This window comes from Amphiprion ocellaris, chromosome 1 (assembly GCF_022539595.1).
Source record: "Amphiprion ocellaris isolate individual 3 ecotype Okinawa chromosome 1, ASM2253959v1, whole genome shotgun sequence".
Lineage (NCBI taxonomy): Eukaryota > Metazoa > Chordata > Actinopteri > Pomacentridae > Amphiprion > Amphiprion ocellaris.
The window spans coordinates 18,196,815-18,217,128 of record NC_072766.1 but is presented as its reverse complement, the minus strand read 5'-3'; the positions used below and the strand labels follow the sequence as shown (position 1 = coordinate 18,217,128).

Here is a 20,314-nt window from a genome sequence, read left to right as displayed (position 1 = left end):
ATGTGTATATATATATATATATATATATATATATATATATATGTATATGTATATATATATATATATATATATATATATATATATATATATACAGTTTGATTTAGCATGTCTGCATTAGTGTAATATAGAAATTGGTGAGTTTATGGAATGTGGCAAGTAAAGAAATTATTTCCCTGTTGGTTCCAGGACCGTTTTTTCTTTTTTGTCTTTGTGTCGCTTATTTCCCTGCACTCATGCTCTTTTCCTCTAAATCCTTTTTGTTGCACGCTTTCTCTCCGTCATCTTTCTCTTTCTCTCTAAAGGGTAAATAACAGAAGCTTTTAAAGATGAAGAGCGGTGTGCAGAGGTGTACAGATAATAAAGGGTAGATGGAGAATTGAGGGTAACAGGAAAAGAGAGAGGATATAATGAAGGTGGGTGTGGAGGAGGCAGCAGGAGTGTGCTGTGGAAAGTTAGAGGACAGACAGATAGCGGGGAAAGTGAAGTTAATAAAACAGAGAGAAGGACCACAAATGATGATGAGGCTTCCAGCTTGCCTCCATGCCGGTGCCCTGTGGTGTCCACTTGCCTGTGAGCAGCCCCCACAAAGACAATATTTTCTCTCTATGCTATATTCCCACACCTTCCAAGCACTAAAGAAGACGTTTAGTTTGCATTGTCTTGTTCCTTTGAAAATATGTTCTCCCCAGCAATTCACTTCTCTGCTGCACCCCAATTAATTTATTTTCAACCAAAATCAATTCATCTCGACTCACTTGAAATCAGTTCTGCTTCATCTTCGTAACAAAGTGCTTTATTGGCATGTCTGCTGAAAACAAAATGCTACCAACACTTTAAAGACCTTCGAGAATCATACTGCCTGCCTCATTTCAGTTTCTCTGAATGAGCCTGCACAAACAGAGATGAGATGTACAAAACAGCAGATGCTTCTTTGTGTTTATTTGGTTGGTAATGTTCCTCTCCACACACACAAAAATGTCACATTCTATCTTACCTGTCTTACCTGCGTTGGCTACAGTGTTCTCTTGTTTGCACTTTCCTATGGTGATGGACACATCGTCAATGGCGATATCCCCCTCATAACTCGGGCCTCGAATTCCTTCAAACACAATCTGTTCCGAAAAGAAACATAAACAGACAGATATATAGCTGGTGTGTCAGAAACAAAGACAGAGTCTTGGTAAAACAAATTTGAATTAAATGCAGATATTTGTCTGAATAAAATTCTCCATGTACTAATAATACAAATTCTGTTTTCCAACTCTGTTTTATATCTAAGTAAGAGGTAGCGTAATAATAAACGAATAAAATCAAATGTCAAATGAATTATTTAAATGGCACTCCTGAAACATCCACTGTACAAGTGTTTAGAAGTTACATTTTTATCCCGTAATCATTTGTGGACCCACAACAACAAAACTAAACAGGAGACTCATCTGAAAACTTCCCCATTTTAGCCACCAGCCATCTGGTTTTGACTGACAGCCTAATTACTGTGGGGTACCAAGGCACCAAAAGCCCATTGCACCCAGCTAATCAAAAACCAAGCATATTCTTTCTGGCATCTGAAGAGGGGAAAAAAAATAAATAAACAAGGAAACTTTGTTACCCCAGAATAACAGCAAAAGCAACTCTCGTGACTGTAGTTGTTATTGGCTTTTACTGCAGATGCTGGTTTCATAATGTTCCGTTTTAAATATGATAGAGAAAGTGCTCGCTGTGTAATCATGTCTGAGGGGTTTTCAATTCTACAGTAATAATGCCTTATTTGATCTGCTAAGTGGTTTCTACAGAAATCTGCTCCGTGTACAAATTCGATCATAGGCTCATACATGAGGCAATATTTTCTACTCCATCTGTCAACTAACCCTTGAGCAAGGCACTTAACCCTGCAGTTATTCCAAAAGAAAAGAGAGAAAAGCAGGTGTTATTGTGCATATGAATGCCATGTTGATGGATAAAACTGTCGGCTTATATACCATGTCTGTGGACCTACAGGTTAACAAGAGAGCGAGCAGGTGCAGCGCATGGAGGGGTGGCAAATATGCATGACTGGCCGCACTTTAAAAACTCCATCTGTTAACGCCAACATGCTGCGGTCAGAGAGTATTAACATAGCAGGCTTGCCATCCATTTGTGTGTAAATATATCAAGCCACAGCAAGAGTGGGTTCAATTAACCTGGTTTTGACCCACCAAAGAGAAAAGCCTGATCTCACACCGTACGTGCTCTCAGTAAATGAAAGGTGGAGAACACCACGGTAACCATATCTTGTTGCTGAGGTATTCCATTACCTGTGTTTTAATCTGTTAGCACCTAACAGCAATGTCAAGTTGAGGTATCAAACTGAAATTCATGGGGCAGATACCAATAACCTATTCATTGCCACAGACAAGGACCAGTGTGACTGCTTGCATGTGAAGTCATTTTTCAAATTCACCCCTGCAGTGTAATCCCATGAACCCAAGTTAAAGGTGAATAGAGAAGGTCGGGAGAAATTGAGAATTCTGTAAATGTCCCTAATCTAGTTTGATCAAACTTTGATTCAGTTAATGGGGGTCGAACTTAAAAACTGCAGTATCCCACAATTTAATTATTTCACTATGATGCTACCGCTCACAGTATCATGTAGTATATTCAGACAATTTGATGATATTATAAAACATTTCTTGTGGAGTGGGAAAAAACCACGGGTCAAAATGAATAAACTCTGTGCTCATAAAGAAAAGGGTGGGCTAGGTCTTCCCAACTTAAGGTTATATTATTTGGCTTTTGAAATGACCAAACAAGCCAAACACTGGCATAAGAATGAGTCTCAGGTACCCTGGATAGCTGTGGAAGAGGAAATTTGTTTCCCGTTCATGCCTTTACAAGTACTGTCCCAAAAGCATACTGATAACAAAAACCCAATTATTTTACATTCAAAAGATGTGTGGACAAAGGCACACAAAATTTTCAAGCTTAAACATACAATCCAAGAATATTCCCCATTGTGGCATAATATTGATATTCGTATTGGAAAAAAAATATTGTATTGGGAACAGTGGTCTTCAAAAGGCATAAACACTATTGGTGATTTATTTGAGGATGGAGTATTATTGTCTTATGACCAGCTATCCCAACGATACGGCTTGATGGATAGAAGTAATTTCTGGAAATATTTACAAATACTAAGTTGTATTAGTTCAGTGCCTTATAGTCTTGTTGACAATCAAATATCAAATTATATGAAGCTTCCCCTGAAAAAACGCAGAGCCTCTCATTTTTATAGAGTTGCAACTCTTGCCACCAGGAATGATACTGACAGTCTGAAGGTAAATTGGGAAAAGGATCTGGGGCATACATTTGAATCCGATAACTGGGAAAAAATTATAGCAGAATGTGGTAAATATGTGCGAGAGGCAAGGAGTAAATTTACACATTATAAAGTGTTGCACAGGTATTACTTTACTCCATCGAGATTGTACAGAATGAAGCTGTTGGGAAATGATTTGTGTTGGAAATGTAAAAATGAAAGGGGAACATTTATTCACTGTATTTGGGACTGTGCACTAAGTTAGGCCTCTTTGGGAACAGGTTACACAGATTCTAAGTAGCTGGTTAGGTGCAAATGTACCCTCTTGCCTTGAGATTTGTTTATTGGGAGACAGAAGCTGTTTGCCAAATGTTTCTAAAAAACAATTTGTTGTTTTCTCAATGAGTTTAATCACAACATGTCGAATTATTTTGAGGCATTGGAAAGCCCCCACTGCCCCAAGTGTCCGGGAGTGGGCTGACGCTATGAGTGAAATTGTGTCGTATGAACGTATGCTAAGAAGACTGTCCAATACTTCACAAGTTGAAGACAGGTCACCCTGGGACAGACTTTGGGATCACATAAAAGTTGACTGAACTGGACAGTTTCCTGCCTTGGACCGTGTCTTTAGTGTTGATACTTATTTTGGGCCTTGCTTGTTGTTGAAACCATGTACCATGTTTGTGAAAACACAATAAAAATTTGAATTACAAAAAAAAAACAAAAACTGCAGTAACACTTCTATCCCGATCACTGCACTGCAATGTATCATGCATACAACGCTCACACTCTTCTTTTACACCTCTACACACCATTTTTTCCCCAGTTTTCTCTCTCTTCAACCTATGTAGAGGGGCTATTCAATTACATTCATAAAGGGAAGAGAAACAAAGCAGCAGTACGAGCGCTTTCCCATGTGGTTTCTAATTCAGTCCCCGAATGAAAGAACTTCTTTGAATGAATAAATAAAATAATTAGGAGGACCGTGAAGTTGATTGGGTGGTGTTGAGGGAGAAAGAAAAGAAGTCTAGCAACGCAAGCTGGATGAGTTTAGTTGGTTGGCTCATTTGTGCTAAGAGGTTATTTGATTTGTTAGGCAGAGCGGTTGCTGTGAGAGAAATTTAGGGAGCAGTGGATGGAGGAGGCTAATTGGTCAAAAGGCCCTGGTTCTCTAATTTGTTAACGCTACGGTTTCTTCATTGGGTGACTGTGGTAAACATTTAGTTTAATTTATGTACCCTCTTTCTTAAGTCCCAATCTCTGTGTACATTGTTGTCACTAATTGGGTCAGCCAAGCACACTGAGGGATCACATGCATCCAAACAGACCTTCACTGACACATGCGCATTCCTCCGTACACAGGCTACAAGCAAGACACCAGATTGTGGTATAATCAGGAACAATGAGAAAAAATTATTGAGAGAAGGACGTCCAGAGACAAACACTGGCCTTGACAATCGGAACTCAGAACTACAGCGCAAATAACTCTCTCCTTTAAGCTACATAACAGCACAATCACACCAAGGAAAATAATTTCCTCAAAGACATCAAACAGAATGGCACAGCACAAAGCAATGCAATATACTACCACTGCAAAGTAATGCTTTTATGTGTTTATTTTTCTGGAAAGGCTCAAAGAAATAGGTCTGTGGCCTTTAACTGAACGTTCGTTGCTGAAAGAGCAAGCTGAAGTGTCGCTGGTACTGACAGTACCTTGCTCTGCACCAAGGTATATCTCCGAGTTTCTCAACCTTGTAAATGCAAAAGGTGCTTGATATACAGGAATGGAGCATAGTAGGATGAATATATAACATTCATAGCTGCAAGATACAGTACATTCTTAACTAAGAATAATGTAGTGAACTATTTCATTATTTCCCAGTAACCCAGGGATGTCTTTCTAAACCCACAGGACACATTGGACATCTTGAAAGTGCTGAGGTCAGGAGACTATGGGATGTAAAAATGAGGTCAGGGGCCACAAAAAACTCCAGTTTTTTATATAATGCACCCGATATTTAACTGTGACATTTACCACAAACTAAATACTCAAAAAAAACAAACATCATACTATTTTGGAAAGCTAGACTACAAAATTTCCTTTGCAAAAATTGTGTATGATTCTCTAAATTCACAGGTCTTGCCATAACACTGCGAAGCGTGTGACGCAGAGAGAGCATGTGAGGGAGGCTGACTGACATAGACAACTGAGTGTGTGTGTGCGTGTGTGCGTGTGTGTGTGTGTGCGACTGGAGGATCAAAGGGTGTACAGTAAAGTGTCAGGTTGGAATTGTGAGTGTGTCGTTTTGTCGAGCCTTGTAACCTTTAATGTTCCCATTGATGTGCTATCCACATACCAGAGGGGACACAGCCGCGAGAGGCAAACGGGGTAAAAAAGAGAATGAGTATGTGCATGTGTGTGAGGGAGAGATGGAAGGAAAGAAAGAGAGGGAGAGAGAGAGAGACATACAGAGACAGCTTTGAAATACCAGTGCAGAAGAGAGTCGGTGCAGTGTGAGGCACACAAATGTGGGCTGGCCTGGTTTCCAACAAGCCCCCCAGGTACCGAACACTGCGAGGAACACAGATGGCCTCTGGGTAATCCACAGAGGAGCAAGTGGGGACACAAATAATCTACTACAACATGTCACCTCTTTTTTTTGTAGCTCCAGTGATTTTATGTGTACATGTAATTTCTACTTTATTGATCGGTTTCAGTAAAAAAAAAAAAAAAAAAAGAAGAGTCTCAAGGCCAATTTATTTACCACTTGAATAATTTAGAGTAATGTGATTGCAAGCTTGCAAAAGTAGACATATATGGTTGAACTGAACAATAAAAACATATATCAAGAGGAATCGGCACAGTTATAACACGTTTTAAATGTTTTTTAACTAAAATGTTGTTTTTTCCCCTTGAAGATGAACCCAAATACGGAGCAGAGAAGCTCCTAAAGTGGCAGTTCACATTTCAAGAATTCTACAACTTGAACATACTCAGAGAGTAGTAATCATGGCCAGCAGGGAGTAAACAATTTAAATTCCAATGCTTCCTTATCGGCTAGCCTTGCCACTACAATAAAGTCCTTGTATTAATGCTAGCCAATGGCTGAGCTGCAGCTCTTGTTTCAGAGAGGCGGCAAAGAAAGCTGTTCTCAAAGACATCATTACTTTTGTTGGATGCAGCACAAAGAGAGAGGAAATGCAGAGACGAGTGGCAGCACCTCAAAGGCCTTCGGTGTGTGCAGTCAGTGAGCTGTGCACGGGGCTAGAAAGTTTGTGCTCTCCATGGACATGCTTGCAACACGGAGCAGAAATGAAACAAGCTTCACTATGCAGTCGCTCCGGCACTCCGTGGAACCAAATAATATCTACTTCAAAAAAACATCCCCGGGAATTAAAATGAATTAGAAAATCTGATAAAAATCACTGAGAGGAAACCTCAGATGACAGATAATGGACACCACTAGGCTATTGCTGTTAATTTTTCGGTGGAATTTAGGTTAATGGCTTCTTCAGTCGGAGAGAAAACGAATCAATGGTGAGCAATCAATAATAAAATGCAAAGCAACAGTCAGTGACACAGTCGCTGCAGTAGTCTACATTTCAGCTGCAGGCAAGTTGATTGTGGCTGATACTGCAAATTTTTAGACCTAACAACAGAACTGTAAACCACATCATCACATTGCTCTATAAAACCGCATTCAGACCAACACAGCGATGCAGGTGAAACCCACAGGGCAGTCAGGTCAATGGCAATCAGCTGTTTTTATAAGGGATGGGACATTTATTTAATATTACTAACATCAAACATTTGCCTGACATACCGACTGCTCAGAAGAAGATCAAAAGAGCGAGACAGCAAGATATAGTGTACAGAAAAGCCAAGACCAAAACTTAAAGGAGCATCTCACGGCTTTTACATGTTACAGTCAATTAACTAGTGAAAGCCAGTCAATGAAAACAGCGATCCAGTATCTTCTGTGGCTCTGGAGGATTTTTTCCAAGTCCCTCAGAACGGAAAACCTCAATGATGTCACCAGGGTTATCTTGATTGGGGCTTGGACAAAAGAGCTGTTTAACAAAAAGCTTGGGGTAAAACCTGGGCCTGTAGAGTTTGAAAGATGTGGGCATTACCAGGAATGGAAGGTCTAGCTAAAGATCTTATCAAGCTGCATTATGGGAAGCATATGGTCCAATGTTTGCCTCATTATATACCAATGTCTGTTGCACTGCAAATGGATTTTTTAAATTTTTTTTTTGTGTAATGTCCTTCACCAGTTCCCCATCGTTATAAAAGTGGATACTAAATCAAATGAAGACTTATTTACCTTTATATGACTGCAATTCCATTCTGCACAATTCTATGATTTAGAAATATCCATGTGGCGCTACAGCTTCAGATTCCCTGTGAACAGTGACTACCAGTGATTGAAGGAACAATGTGGATTTTCTTGAATTCTAAAAGTACTATGAAACAATTTTTTAATGCATACATTTAGCTTAGTTCACACGTTGTCATTGCTTTTGTGCTGTTCTGCTGATCTGCAGATGATGGCGATAATACACCAGTCAAAAGTAAAAATCTTTAAAAAAAACAGAATTCTGTCTTTGATTATTTTTTGTTCTATTAAGTTGCCTTCTTATATATGAACTAACTATATTTTGCACAGGTGTTTTATTGCATTTCAACCAACAACATGACCAGTGCATGTGATGACGATTAGCAGTGACACAGTCAAGATGGAGACCAAACCAACCACTAAAAAACTAAAAGGAATGACAACAACAAAAAACGATGTACCTGTACAACCTACAGTTATATAGATGCATATCTCTAAAGTAAAATCCCCAGTATCTGAATTATAAAGCATCAAGCTGAGGCTGTTAAATTTAGTCCAAAATACATGAGGGATTTATTAAAAGGTGAGGGAATCAGGCCCTAATTTATGTTATTTGGGCAATGTCGCCTATAAATTCACTTTACCTTAGGTTCCCTCAACATAGAGCGTTTCACAACAAACACAGCCGACCAGCACCTTGAGCATACCTGTTTTGTACTACAGTGAAAATGAACTTTGTTTGGATACAGTTTAGTTGCTAAAGGTCCCTACTCTTTGCATCATATTCTTGTGAAAATACAGCAATGCCTAACTAGATCCCAGCAGCCACTGCACGGCCCACAAATCACCTTTAACAGTCATCTTCTCTTTCATGCACATCACTACTAAGAGTTTCTGAAGCGGTGAGCCAATAGCAATCTGCAAAATAAACTTATTAGAGCCATTCTTCACAATTTCAACCTGGAGAAAAGTAGCTAAACAGCAGAGCGCAACAACACCAATCGTGTCAGGTAATTCCCATTGTCAACAGCAGACAGCTCAATCATTAATATTGATTGTGAGGAAACAAGCACTCCCCAGAGACACATAGAGGTGGAGAGGGAGAATGAGAGACAATTAGGGAATCGTGGAAGACATCAACAGAGGGTGGTGACAGGCATGGCTTATTTACCCTCTGACCCACCTGTACATTGTTATTGGAATGTATTTACACCCAGGAACCAACTAGTGCTCTGAGCTACAATTTTTAGTTTAGAAAGCATTTTCACAATTTTACAGCACAATAGCTTGGTGGTTAGCCCTTTCGCCTTGCAGATAGAAGATCCCCGGTTCATGTACTGGTCTTCCCGGGATCTTTCTGCATGGAGTTTGCATGCCCTCCCTGTGTACATGTGGGTTTTCTCCGCATACTCCGGCTTCCTCCCACAGTCCAAAAAACATGCTGAGATTTACTGGTAATTCTAAGTTGTCTGTAGGTGTGAATGTGCTTGTTTGTCTCCATGTGACAGACTGATGACCTGTCCAGGGTGTCCCCTGCCTTTTCCCTAAGTCACATGGGATAGGCTCCAGTCCCACCGCGACCTTAATAAGGATTATTGTATAGATAATGGATGGATGGATTTTCATTTAATAGACTGTTCAATCAATAAATTGATAAAGAAAACAACTGCCAGATGTAACTGATAATGACAGTACTTCTGAAATGAAATAATCCGAACTTTCAGAGTTTCCTAAGTTAGAAATTCTTGATATAAAGAAAAAAAAGTAATTTCATAAGACCCAACTTTATACAAACACTCACTGAGCTAAAACATTTTAGGCCATAAATTTCTATTTTGACACTGAATGAACAAAGAGAAACAATCCAGAACCAAGAGAACTTACACGTAGCTGAACAATGTGATACAAGTGCATAAATACTGTCATTCCTCTTGTTTGGGGAGTTCCTCTTCCATAACCTGGTGTTGTGTGAGATTCTGTGCACTGCCTGAATAAAGAGACAGTGACTTCAGGACCTTCGTTTTGACTTTTTCACACACAGACACACAGTCTCTCTTCAAGATCAGGTCCAATTAATGAAGGATGTACGGTCCTGGATTCTTGATATCACACATAAGTTGAGCAAATTTCTAACAAATGTGTTATTTATCAAATTATGTAGACCTGAATAAAGCAGGGTGAACATGGAGCTTTTGGACTCCCTGTTTCCCAGCTGGTGACTCAGGTTTGTTGTAGGAGGGGCAGTGACTGGAACTGATAAAGAGTAGGGAGGAGTGAACAAGGGAGAAAACTCAAGAGAGACAGACAGGTATGGAGCAGAGAGAGAAATGGGGTTCACCCTTCTTATTTCACTTCATCAGGCCCTTGGGGAGCTTGATACATAATAGAAAGCAGTAAGAAATGAGGAAAAGTGAGAGAAAGGGAGGGAGGTAGAAAGAGTAACAAAGTGTGTTTATCAGCTCACCTCCTCTGGCTGGTGCTGGGATCAAGGCGGTGTGCTCTCTACATTATTTAACAACCCTATTTGCCACACAGCAGTATTTTGTGTGTGCGTATGTGTGAGAGTTGAACAGATATATCACACTGAAGAATGGAAATATCTGTTAAAGTAGTTCTAAAGCTAAAAACAAATACTACTTGCAATTGACTGACAGCACAATGGGCTGGCTGTATATACATCCTGATCCCTGAATTTAAGCGATTAAACTAACAAAAACAAAACCACACTTACTAAATTCTGAGCCTGTTTGTTTAATGCCTCAGCATTGTTTACAAGCAACTTTGACAACTAGATAGGATTATTTCCAAGTGTTTTTACACATTAAGGGGGTAGTTAAAGATCCCTCTTATGAAAATTACATATTATACGCAGTTAAACAACCAATTCAGCCACTTGTAGAGTAGGATTTTCCATATCATTATTCTTTTTCAGTATCCGGTTCTTAAATGTATGGCTGAAATCATCCTGAATAGCATCTTGTCATTGTGTAGCATGGAGTAGTTTTACTGTGTTTGAGCAGGGTCAAGATGTTCAAGCTGCATCGACTGAGTAGGGGTGGATGTGAAACTTCATAGATCTGGTCTAGAGGAAGCAATCTGCAGAGTTATATCTAACTCATTTTAAGGTAGGAAGATATTATTTCCCATGAAAAAATAAACAAACTCCAAAATGTCAAACTCTGATACACAGACATAAGTTTTTATGGGTTTAATCAATGACTGGAGAGAGGCCTTACAGCTTTAAGATGTGAAAATAGACAGGAAAAAGAAAAAAAGGGTAAAAGTGTGTTGTGACAAATTATGTCCTGATTACATTATATTTCTGTCATGTACTTAGTAAAACCTTTTTTTTTGGACTTAAGTTTTGTCTAGACGCCAAAACTACTTGGCTGGGTTTAGGAAAATATCATGGTTTAGGTTAAAGTGGAACCTCCTGCAACATCTTTGAAGCTTCTCCATAATTTACTTAATTACTAGAGGATGATGAGTCCAGCCCTAATTGGTTGACTGAAATAAAACTAGAGTTGACCAGCAATAAAAGAAATTTTAAAAAAACCACGTTGGTTTGTGATATACCACAAACAAACATAACCTGGTGGAAAATTAGTTTCCCTTAAAAAGTAATTAAGAGACATCATTTTGGGGAGAAAAGACCCATGTGGTGCAGTGGACAACTGACACAAGCATATCGATGAGAAAAAGCACTTTGAAGAGAGAGACAAGAGAGAAGCAGCCATATAGAAGACAACCTTCAGTTGCCAGGGAGACAACCCCTGTCCAGCATGGATCCCTCCTCACTCATGCATCCTTCCTCATCTACCTTTGCTACTTTTCTCAAATAACAGTACAAACAGGAGATAGATATTTAAGCTGCATTAAGTTCTAAATTGATGACATAAACCCAAACTCATGACTCATTTCTTCTAGTCCACACACTCCTTTTCTCTCTCTCTAAAGCACTGCTTACTTTGCTTGCAAATAGATATAGACAGTTCTCCTTTTATCTTCTTCTTGTGCATAATTCCTGTTCATTACCAGCAGGTTACTGTGTCTGAACCTATTACCTGCCTGTTTTAACACTGTACAGTTACAACATGGATAGAACAAGACTTCCTTTGTATTCTCTCTCTACTGTATATGTGTAAGTGATGTCTGCATATATTTTGACCTGTGTCGTGTGTGTCCATCGGCACAGACCGTATATCTGTGGTGATGAGGGGGAAGGTTATGTTTCTGTTTCTGGCTCTATTAGGGGATACCTCCAGACTTTTGGTTTATCCAGATTTCTCCTCTTTGGTGCTTAACCTACATGTTACTAGGGCTGAACCCGAATGTCCGAATATTCGGCCCCGATGGTGGTATCCGGATACTATTTTTTTATACTATACTATGAATTTAGGAGGCGTGTAGGAGAACAAATGGATTATGTGTGTGCTGAAGTTTCAAACTTTCGTCTAAGAGACTCGTTAACATGCAAATACGGTAAAGGCGGTACAGTCCGACATCACAGAGGGGTCTTAAAACATACAGTATATCCCCACAGTTTCAGACGTAATTTTCCCTTTAATGGTGAAAGAAACATGGTGTTGCAAAGGCATAGTTAATGAAGAGCAAATGCAGCCCCCAGCTAAGGCCTTCAGCCCACATTCATCATGAATTCAATTTCCCCCATGCACGTACAGAGAGTATCTGGAATCATTACAACACAACTAGCAGGCATCCCCTGCTCATAAATAAGCCTGTTAATTGACCTGTCCTAGCTAATTGCTGCAGGGGATAGGAGACTAGTGTGTGTGTGTTTAAAAACAGGAGTTCATCTGTGTGTGTGCATATGTATGAATCAAACACTGTGTTTATGCATATGACATTTTTTTTGTGTGCAAAGATAATGTAGACAGGTGGATATATGTAGAAGTGAGGGTATGAGGAGCTGGACGGTTGAAGACGCTTTCCTGGGTTTGTTGATTTTATAGCCATTAGTTATCAGCCTTGAGACAGGAGAGAGTAAAGAGGACCAGAGCAAGAATCGACCCAGCTGGTTCTCCCTGTCCCAGCACCGGCCAGATAGAACGATGAGTAAAGCGAGATATAGAGAGAGAGAGAGAAACAAAAAACAAAAATAAAAAGAGGCCGAGAAATACACACTGGGGGAACGGCACGCAAAACACAATCATCATTTTTGTGCTCACTTTCTTCCTCCCTCTCCTGGGTTTGAAACTTACTGTGGTAGACACAGATGACAGACAGAAAATGAGAGAGAGAGGAAGCACCGTGTCCAGTCAGAGAGGAGGACTGAGTCATCTAGTTTACTCTGCCACATGCCAACAGGGAAGAGCTAACTGCAAGTGCAGCTGCCAAAGAGCCGCAGGGACTTCGATGATGTGTCAACAGACAGTTCTCAAACACGGACGCTTCTTCTGTTATGTCTCCCAGAACATTTTCTCCCACTATTGACTGAATTTGTACAGTTAACTTAAACTTTAAACTTCTGGTGAACTTAAAGAAGGAAAAAGGACTTTAGAGCTCAAAGCACGGAAGGCTGTACCCCTTGAGCTTAACTTGAGCTTTGTCAGACAGTGAGGCATGAGAAAAAATTTTCATCATTCCTAATCGAGTTAAATATACTTTTCAATGGAGTTAAGCAACTGTCCTTGTAACAGGAATATGACATATTCTCTAGTTGTCCAATCATACATACTTGTGTTGCGTAACTTAATGCATCTGGGCAACAGTATTCAAAGGGAAATTTAGTTTAACTTACTGAATTTCAATAAAACCCACACTCTTAACTAGCATCATATGTACTTCCCCTTTTGTTAATACAACACACCAGTCTGATATTACTGCTATTTTTCATGTACCTTTTTAAGTGGAAATAAATGGGATTATTGACTGTTACTGTGAAATGGTATTTATTTCATCCTATGTAGGGATCCATGGAAGAAATTCAGCACTTATGTTGATACCAGTCTGGTGTACTGAATTATCACATGTTCTTGTATTTGTTTATTCTCACTCGACGGTTATGACAGTGCATAGCTACATTTTTATGCGATGTAAATCTTTCAAATCTATGTGAAACCTTGTCTCCAGCCCTGAGATCAGCACATTCTTGATGAAGCGAATAATTCCCTGTTTTCTGTGTGGATAGGCCGCTGCTGACATTCAGCAGAAAATGAGCTGAATGTTCACTCAAAAGCCCTCATTTATCAATACTTCCCTCAGTACTAAAATGTCAGAATGCTGTACCCACATTTATTTAATAAATGAAAAATGCACACAAGTCCCTCACATAAAAACTTCGGGGTTTATTTATATTCATCATATTTCCATTGCCTTCATTAGTCCTACTTTTTGCACAAATTTGTGTGGCTTGATAAATAATATTGTGATAATATATTGATTGTGGAAGGCAACTGCTCACAATGCATATAATCTGAAAACATAATTGGCTGCAGTGACCCAGGTCCTGGCAGGAGCGCTAACGGGGCAGATGCTTGCCAACAGCGGGCTTGAGTTCTTTCTCTAACCCGGCAACCACTCTGCTGCTAAAGACGCTCATTTTTCCTTCTAGAACCTGTTGATATTTTGCCTTCAAGGCAGAAAAAAGAGAGTTTGGATATGTGTTAAATTCAACATCACTGTGTATGAGGTAGCACTGATTCTCGGAGTAAATTCTGGGTAGCAAATCTAAATTTGATGGATTTCTCTTGTTCTTTGGAGCTTTAAATGTCTCTGCGGAGAATGTACTTTGAAAAATTTATCAGATTCCAAGCAGAGTTTCAAGCCCAACTCTTTGTGGAATTCCCCTGATTCGATGATAGCAGGGTATGAAATCCCGTTGTTCTATCTAGGCTGCAGTGGAGGCCTTTCTCCTGGGAAAGACACAGCAGAGAGGAAAAGGCAGCAGTCGAAGTAGCGCCTCAGAGACGAGAGAGATAACAAGAACAAAAGGAATTCATTTTTTTCTTCTTTTAAGTGTAAGTCAAAGCAGACCTGACAATAGTGTTGGCATGTGGTGAAAATCAACCATCAAGAAGCAAGCACTGGAAGCTGATTTGAGTTGGGAGGTGGAGTTCTTTAAACATCACGTTACCAGTACAGAGCAAACTGCATGCTTGGCTCTCAACAGATGACCGGATCATACCTGCAGGTCAGCTTATGAATCAGCATGCAACACATCTCAGCAGTATGTGAGGTTGCAGAGGCGGGAGGAGGGTGACAGTGTCTGGAAGAAGCACAAGCAGATACATCCTCTGCTCTGTTGTGCGTGTTTCTGTAGAGACCAGCATTCTCATAAAAATTTATATTTTCTTCACTGTTGGATCCTTGTTTCTGTAATTGCCTACACTGGAAAGAGAAGTAACCACCAAGCCCTTACCTGGAAGGGTCCACTGGGGCTGATGCCAAAGAACGCTTTCTTCCAGTCCGATCCCTGATCACCAGACTTTGTCCACATCACTGAGTCCACAGAGGCGATGCTTCTGACTCGCAGGAGTACATTAAGGGTGCCTGTGGAAGGATCGCACACGGCCACACACACATCCAGATCATTAGAAACTGTCAGTAGACTGTCAATTTAACTGTAATTGGTCAGTCTCTACAGTCACGCAAGTGCTTCTCTTTACCATCTAGGATAAGTGGCCAACTAATGACAGATCTCACCATGCTTACACAAATGTAATGGATTGTTTACAGTCGCCAGTGAAACAGAGGGTAACTGATTGAACCCATCACCTTTATCTCACCAAAACTATTTTGTAGTTTACAATCCAGCAGGAAGCAAGTTGTGTTCTGGTTGCTTGTATTTGACATAAACACAGTCTGTAAACATCACAAAATATGTAGCTGCTGTCTTATTGTCAAGATTACCAAGAGAACTGTCTTCACAAAATCGAGGGAACCAAATTCTAAACAACAGAACAGATGGCACAATTCAAACTTTCAGTAGATTTTGTTTCTGGATAATCTCAAGAGAAAACATGACTCAAAAATCTGTATTTTTTATTATTTCTATTCGCTTTTCTCTAGTACCTTGGGCTGTATGTGCAAGACCAACAAAAGCAAAGTACCACTAACCTTCTATTCTTACACATATTTGAAACAAGTAAAGTAAATCCCTGCACAGCATAGTGGCAGCAGGACAAATTTTCTTCAGCCATAATGGGTTTATTAGTGAATTGCTGTAGTGAATCCACAGAGTCATTAATGCTAATGCTGATGGTATATGACAGACAGCAGAAGAACAGGGGATCTCAGTTCTGTGAATTTGCCATTTTATTTATATACCAAAAAAGAAAAAAAAAGATGAATTAATGAAATTACTCACATATATCAACCAGCAATAAACTGCTCCAAATACTTTAAATTTGCTCATATTTCCATAGGAAGAAACATGACGTGTCATTGGCTCATCTGGGTTTATCTAAGTAGAAACACTGTATTACATACTGCATATATTAGGCTGAAGCTCGAAGGTCAGATAATGTATGTGAATGACATTTAGGTAAAAAAATTAAATGCATGAAGTCCCTTGGATAATATGCGATATGTCTTGACTTTACAATGACAGTCCAGTGGATGGTTTCATTTCACTCTGGCACAGCAAGGGAGCCAACAGACAGCAGCAAGGAAGTGAGAGAGAGAATGTCAGACAGAAGGTAGCGGTTGAGAGGAGATGGGGGGAGTTTGTAAGAAAAAGAAGGTCTCAAAGAAAGATTTGTTGAATTGGTTAATTGACTTTGTGCCAATTAATATATGCACAGTATGCATCTCACTATCATGTGATGTTTGGATTAAAGAATGAAACTATTCGACAATGGAGATGTGATCCAAACAGAGTCCTCTCTCTTTACTCGATCGCTCTCTCGGGTCTTTAAGGTGTGAGAGAATCATTCATCTTCTTAACGATCCGCAGCCAGCTCCTAATTGGAACATTAACCAACCACCAGTCTCTTAAACAAATACACAAGCAGGGGGTACAATATCTGTCCTATATACTATGTGTGCATGTGTGCGTGTGTGTGTGTGCGTTTGTGAACTCATGTTCTTCAAACCGTAAATAAAAAAGTAGTCGTAAAGAACTTCCTATTTTGTCACAAGATAGGTGTGACGAGGAAAGGATACCATTTGTAAAAGCAGAAAACTAGGAAATTAAGCAACATGATGTGTGTGTCTGTGTGAAATGCCCAGAAAGAGGCAGTGGGAAGTAAAGTGTTGATCCAGTCTTCACTCTAAACTCTTTAAATATCCTTCCAGCACCTACAGAAACTGACATATGAAAGGGGTGACATTACTAGTTTACTTTTTTCCTGGTTTAAATAAAAATGACTGATGTGAAATATACAAATTCAAGGGTATCTCAAGATTGAAATATTTCACTTTTGTCTGAACCAATGGATTTCACTTTTTGTTGGGATTCTTGTGAAATCTTGAAGTAAGTGGTTGACATTTTTGGTAAATACACTAAATTATTTTGTTGGACAAGCAGAATGATACTATTCATTCATCCATCCATTCACCATAAAGCTACAACCAGACAGTACAACAGATGGTGGTTCTTCAAGAAGGCACTGTGTCTGGCCAAGAAACAGTCCTACAGATGCCCCTCATAAAAACCACACCATGCAGTTTGCGTGCTTTGGATTTCTTAGGAATTAAACAAAGAAAAAGATATGGCATGCTAATTATTGACCTTTAGAAGTGCTGATAGATTGATTTTGTAACCTTCAGATGGAGCCTCGCCAACTGCTCATCCCTGGTTCCAGTATTTGTGCTGAGCTAAGCAAACCAAAGAATAAAAAAAAAAAGAAAAGTATTTGCCTTCAGATCTAAGTGTGAGAGAGACAAAACTAAGAATATTTCTCGAAATGTCCAACTATTCTTTTGACATGGTTCATTTTGGGAGGAATAGTTTGGGTCAAGCATCATGAAGGCACAAGCAGCTCAATGCTTGGGGTAATAACAATGAACTGGTAATTCTGGCAAGCCTACGTTAAAAAAGTCACATGCAACATCATATTAAATTTAAAAGGACACTAGCAGCACTGTAGTCACACAATAGAGAGATACACTGGCTAATTTTGGTGTAACCTGCTTTCACCTGCTCAACCCACTCTCTCATTCTATCTCCACTTATCTGAGCCTCATTGTGTCTTCCCTCTCTCTCACCATCAGCACCTACACACACACACACACACACACACACACACACACACACATACATACACTACAGAGGGGAAAGGAAAGAGGGCCCTGATAAGCAGTCTATTGATTGGACTGAGGTAAGGCTGAGCGTGTTGGTGAGTGTCAGAGAAGCAAAGGACAAGGCACAGCTCTATCAGGGCCACTTGTCTGTAGAATCATGAGTGGGGAGAGTGGGGAGGACAGCAGAGGAACACATCCACACACAAACACACACACACACACACACACACACACACACACACACACACACACACACACACACACACACACACACACACACACACACACACACACACACACACACACACACACAGATGGGCACGCACTGCTGTACTTCAACTCAAATGAGTTGCTTTTCTTTTGATGACTTCAAGTAGACCTGCATTGATTCTCACCTCCTTCTGTCTCTTCATCCTCTCCTTTGAAATAACACTAATGTCCCGCATCTTGCTGCCGGTTTGCCAAACAGTGCAGAGAAATCTGAGAGCTGTGACATCTGTCACCGAACAACAACAAACCAAGACAAAGTTTTTAGCAGATTACCAATTCAGGGACACAAGAAAAGAGACAAATCTAGGCTTAGCTCAATCCTTTTTTTTTTTTTTTTTTAAATCAAACCTTCCTAGAAAACAAACTGGTTTCCTCAAAATCGGAATCTAAACCTAAAAAAATAAATAAATAAAAAATAGAGATAAAGAAAGAACATCCACACAAAGTGCATATTACCAAAATGTAAGATAACACTTGCTGTTAAATATGAAATTAGGGCTGCACAGTGGCTCGGTGGTTAGCATTGTCACCTTGCAGTTAGATGATACCCAGTTCATGTCCCGGCCTTGTTGTGGGATCTTTCTGCATGGGGTTTGCATGTTCTTCCTGTACTACTCTCTCTGGGTTCTCCAGCTTCCTCCCACAGTCCAAAAACATTTTGAAGATAATTGGTGATTTTAAGTTGTATGTAGGTGTGAATGTGGGTGTGCTTGTTTGTCTCTATGTGTAGCCCGGCGATGGACTGGTGACCTGTCCACGGTGTCCTCTGCCTTCACCCTAAGTCAGCTGGGATAGACTCCAGCACCCCTGCGACTCTAATGAGGATTAAGCAGTGTATAGATGATGGATGGATGGATGGATGGATGGATGGATGGATGGATGGATGGATGGATGAATGTCACATTATACTGACACAGCTAAATTGCCATAAACTGTAACCGCCACTCTTCTTCCACACAAATCTGTAAACGGAAACTTATTTAAAGTCTTACTTTGTAAAAGTGTTGCCCCAGCAACATACAAGAATTACATTATTTAAAGACTCCAAGCTCTAATTTGTCTTCCATCCCTTTGAAATTAAAATAATCCAGTGATTCCAGGTAAGCTTGCCAGTGGCACTCTGCAAACCCGAGCCAGTATAAAGTACGACCCAATGCCAAACAAAACTAATTAAATGTTGTTTATTGTTGCTGCCAGCGAGCCCAAAGAGAAACACATTAAGGTGAACAGCAAAACACACCACCTGGGGAGGTCTGTATTTGCAGAGCTGCCCCATTCCAAACATAAAACCCCAACTAGGCAAAGAACATTATACTTTCTCAACTTGTTTTGCAAAATCCTCAAAAGATACTTTTCCTTTTTTTCTTCTTCCCAAACCTTTAGCATTACAAAAACGCCAACGTATACGTGGGTCAAAAAAGAGCAACATCTAAAGAGTATTTCTAAAAATTGCCTCGTGTCAAAGTGCCTGAATCCTTTCAACATATAAAGCTGCTGAAGCACTGTTACAGTGCATTAACACTATATAATCAAGTACATAAAAGTAGTTCCAGTACTTCAGCATCCTCTCACTACTTCTGGAAATCAACAAGTAGATAGCCTCTCCTGAAGCTCTCTTTTTTCCGGCGGTACTTTATTTTTCTCAGCCTCTTTTTCCTACCGTCCTCTTTGGTCTCGGCCTTGTCATTAACTTTGTCCTTTTTCCGAGGCCTGGCTGACCCTCATCCTCCCCTCACTCTTCTCCTCTCATCTCTCCTCTCACTGACCCCTTCTGTCTTATCCTCATCTTGCCTCTTTTCGTCATTAGGAGTCACACTGTGTCTCCGTGGCAAGAGTGTTAGCTCTGCCAAGGTAAGGCAATTAAAGCAACAACAGATTGTAACAGACTGGGGGACCAACACTGGAAATTGAGGGAGAGCTGCTGCAGAGCTGGAAAGAGATTGTACTAATTGTACACAAGTGATGTGTGAATGGTGTTTCATTGTCTTATCACGTTGAAGCACCTATAATAGCTTTAACAAAACTGCAAAATAAGAATCTAACTGCTGCAGTATCTGCCACTGCTACTCATAAAGGACTATGACACTTTAGTATATATATAAAAAAAATCTGTTGTAAGTGAAGCTAAGATTTGACACCAAATGCTAAATAAGCATATACTGAACTGAATTATTTGACAATTTGTCAGGGAATCAGTACAATT

General features: G+C 39.8%; 1 protein-coding gene across 2 annotated transcripts in view; it reads right to left on the bottom strand.

Annotated features, from left to right (window-relative positions):
- Positions 1-20,314, bottom strand: part of LOC111565259 (MAM domain-containing glycosylphosphatidylinositol anchor protein 1) — a 186,678-nt gene that overhangs the window by 7,700 nt on the left and 158,664 nt on the right. The window contains exons 16-17 of one of the 2 annotated variants that reach the window (XM_023265327.3): positions 15,017-15,147; positions 995-1,112 (exon numbers count right to left, since the gene is read on the bottom strand). In XM_023265327.3, coding sequence (XP_023121095.1) covers positions 995-1,112; positions 15,017-15,147 — 249 coding nt within the window. The remainder of the gene's footprint in view (positions 1-994; positions 1,113-15,016; positions 15,148-20,314) is intronic. The other variant, XM_023265462.3, reaches the window with a different exon arrangement.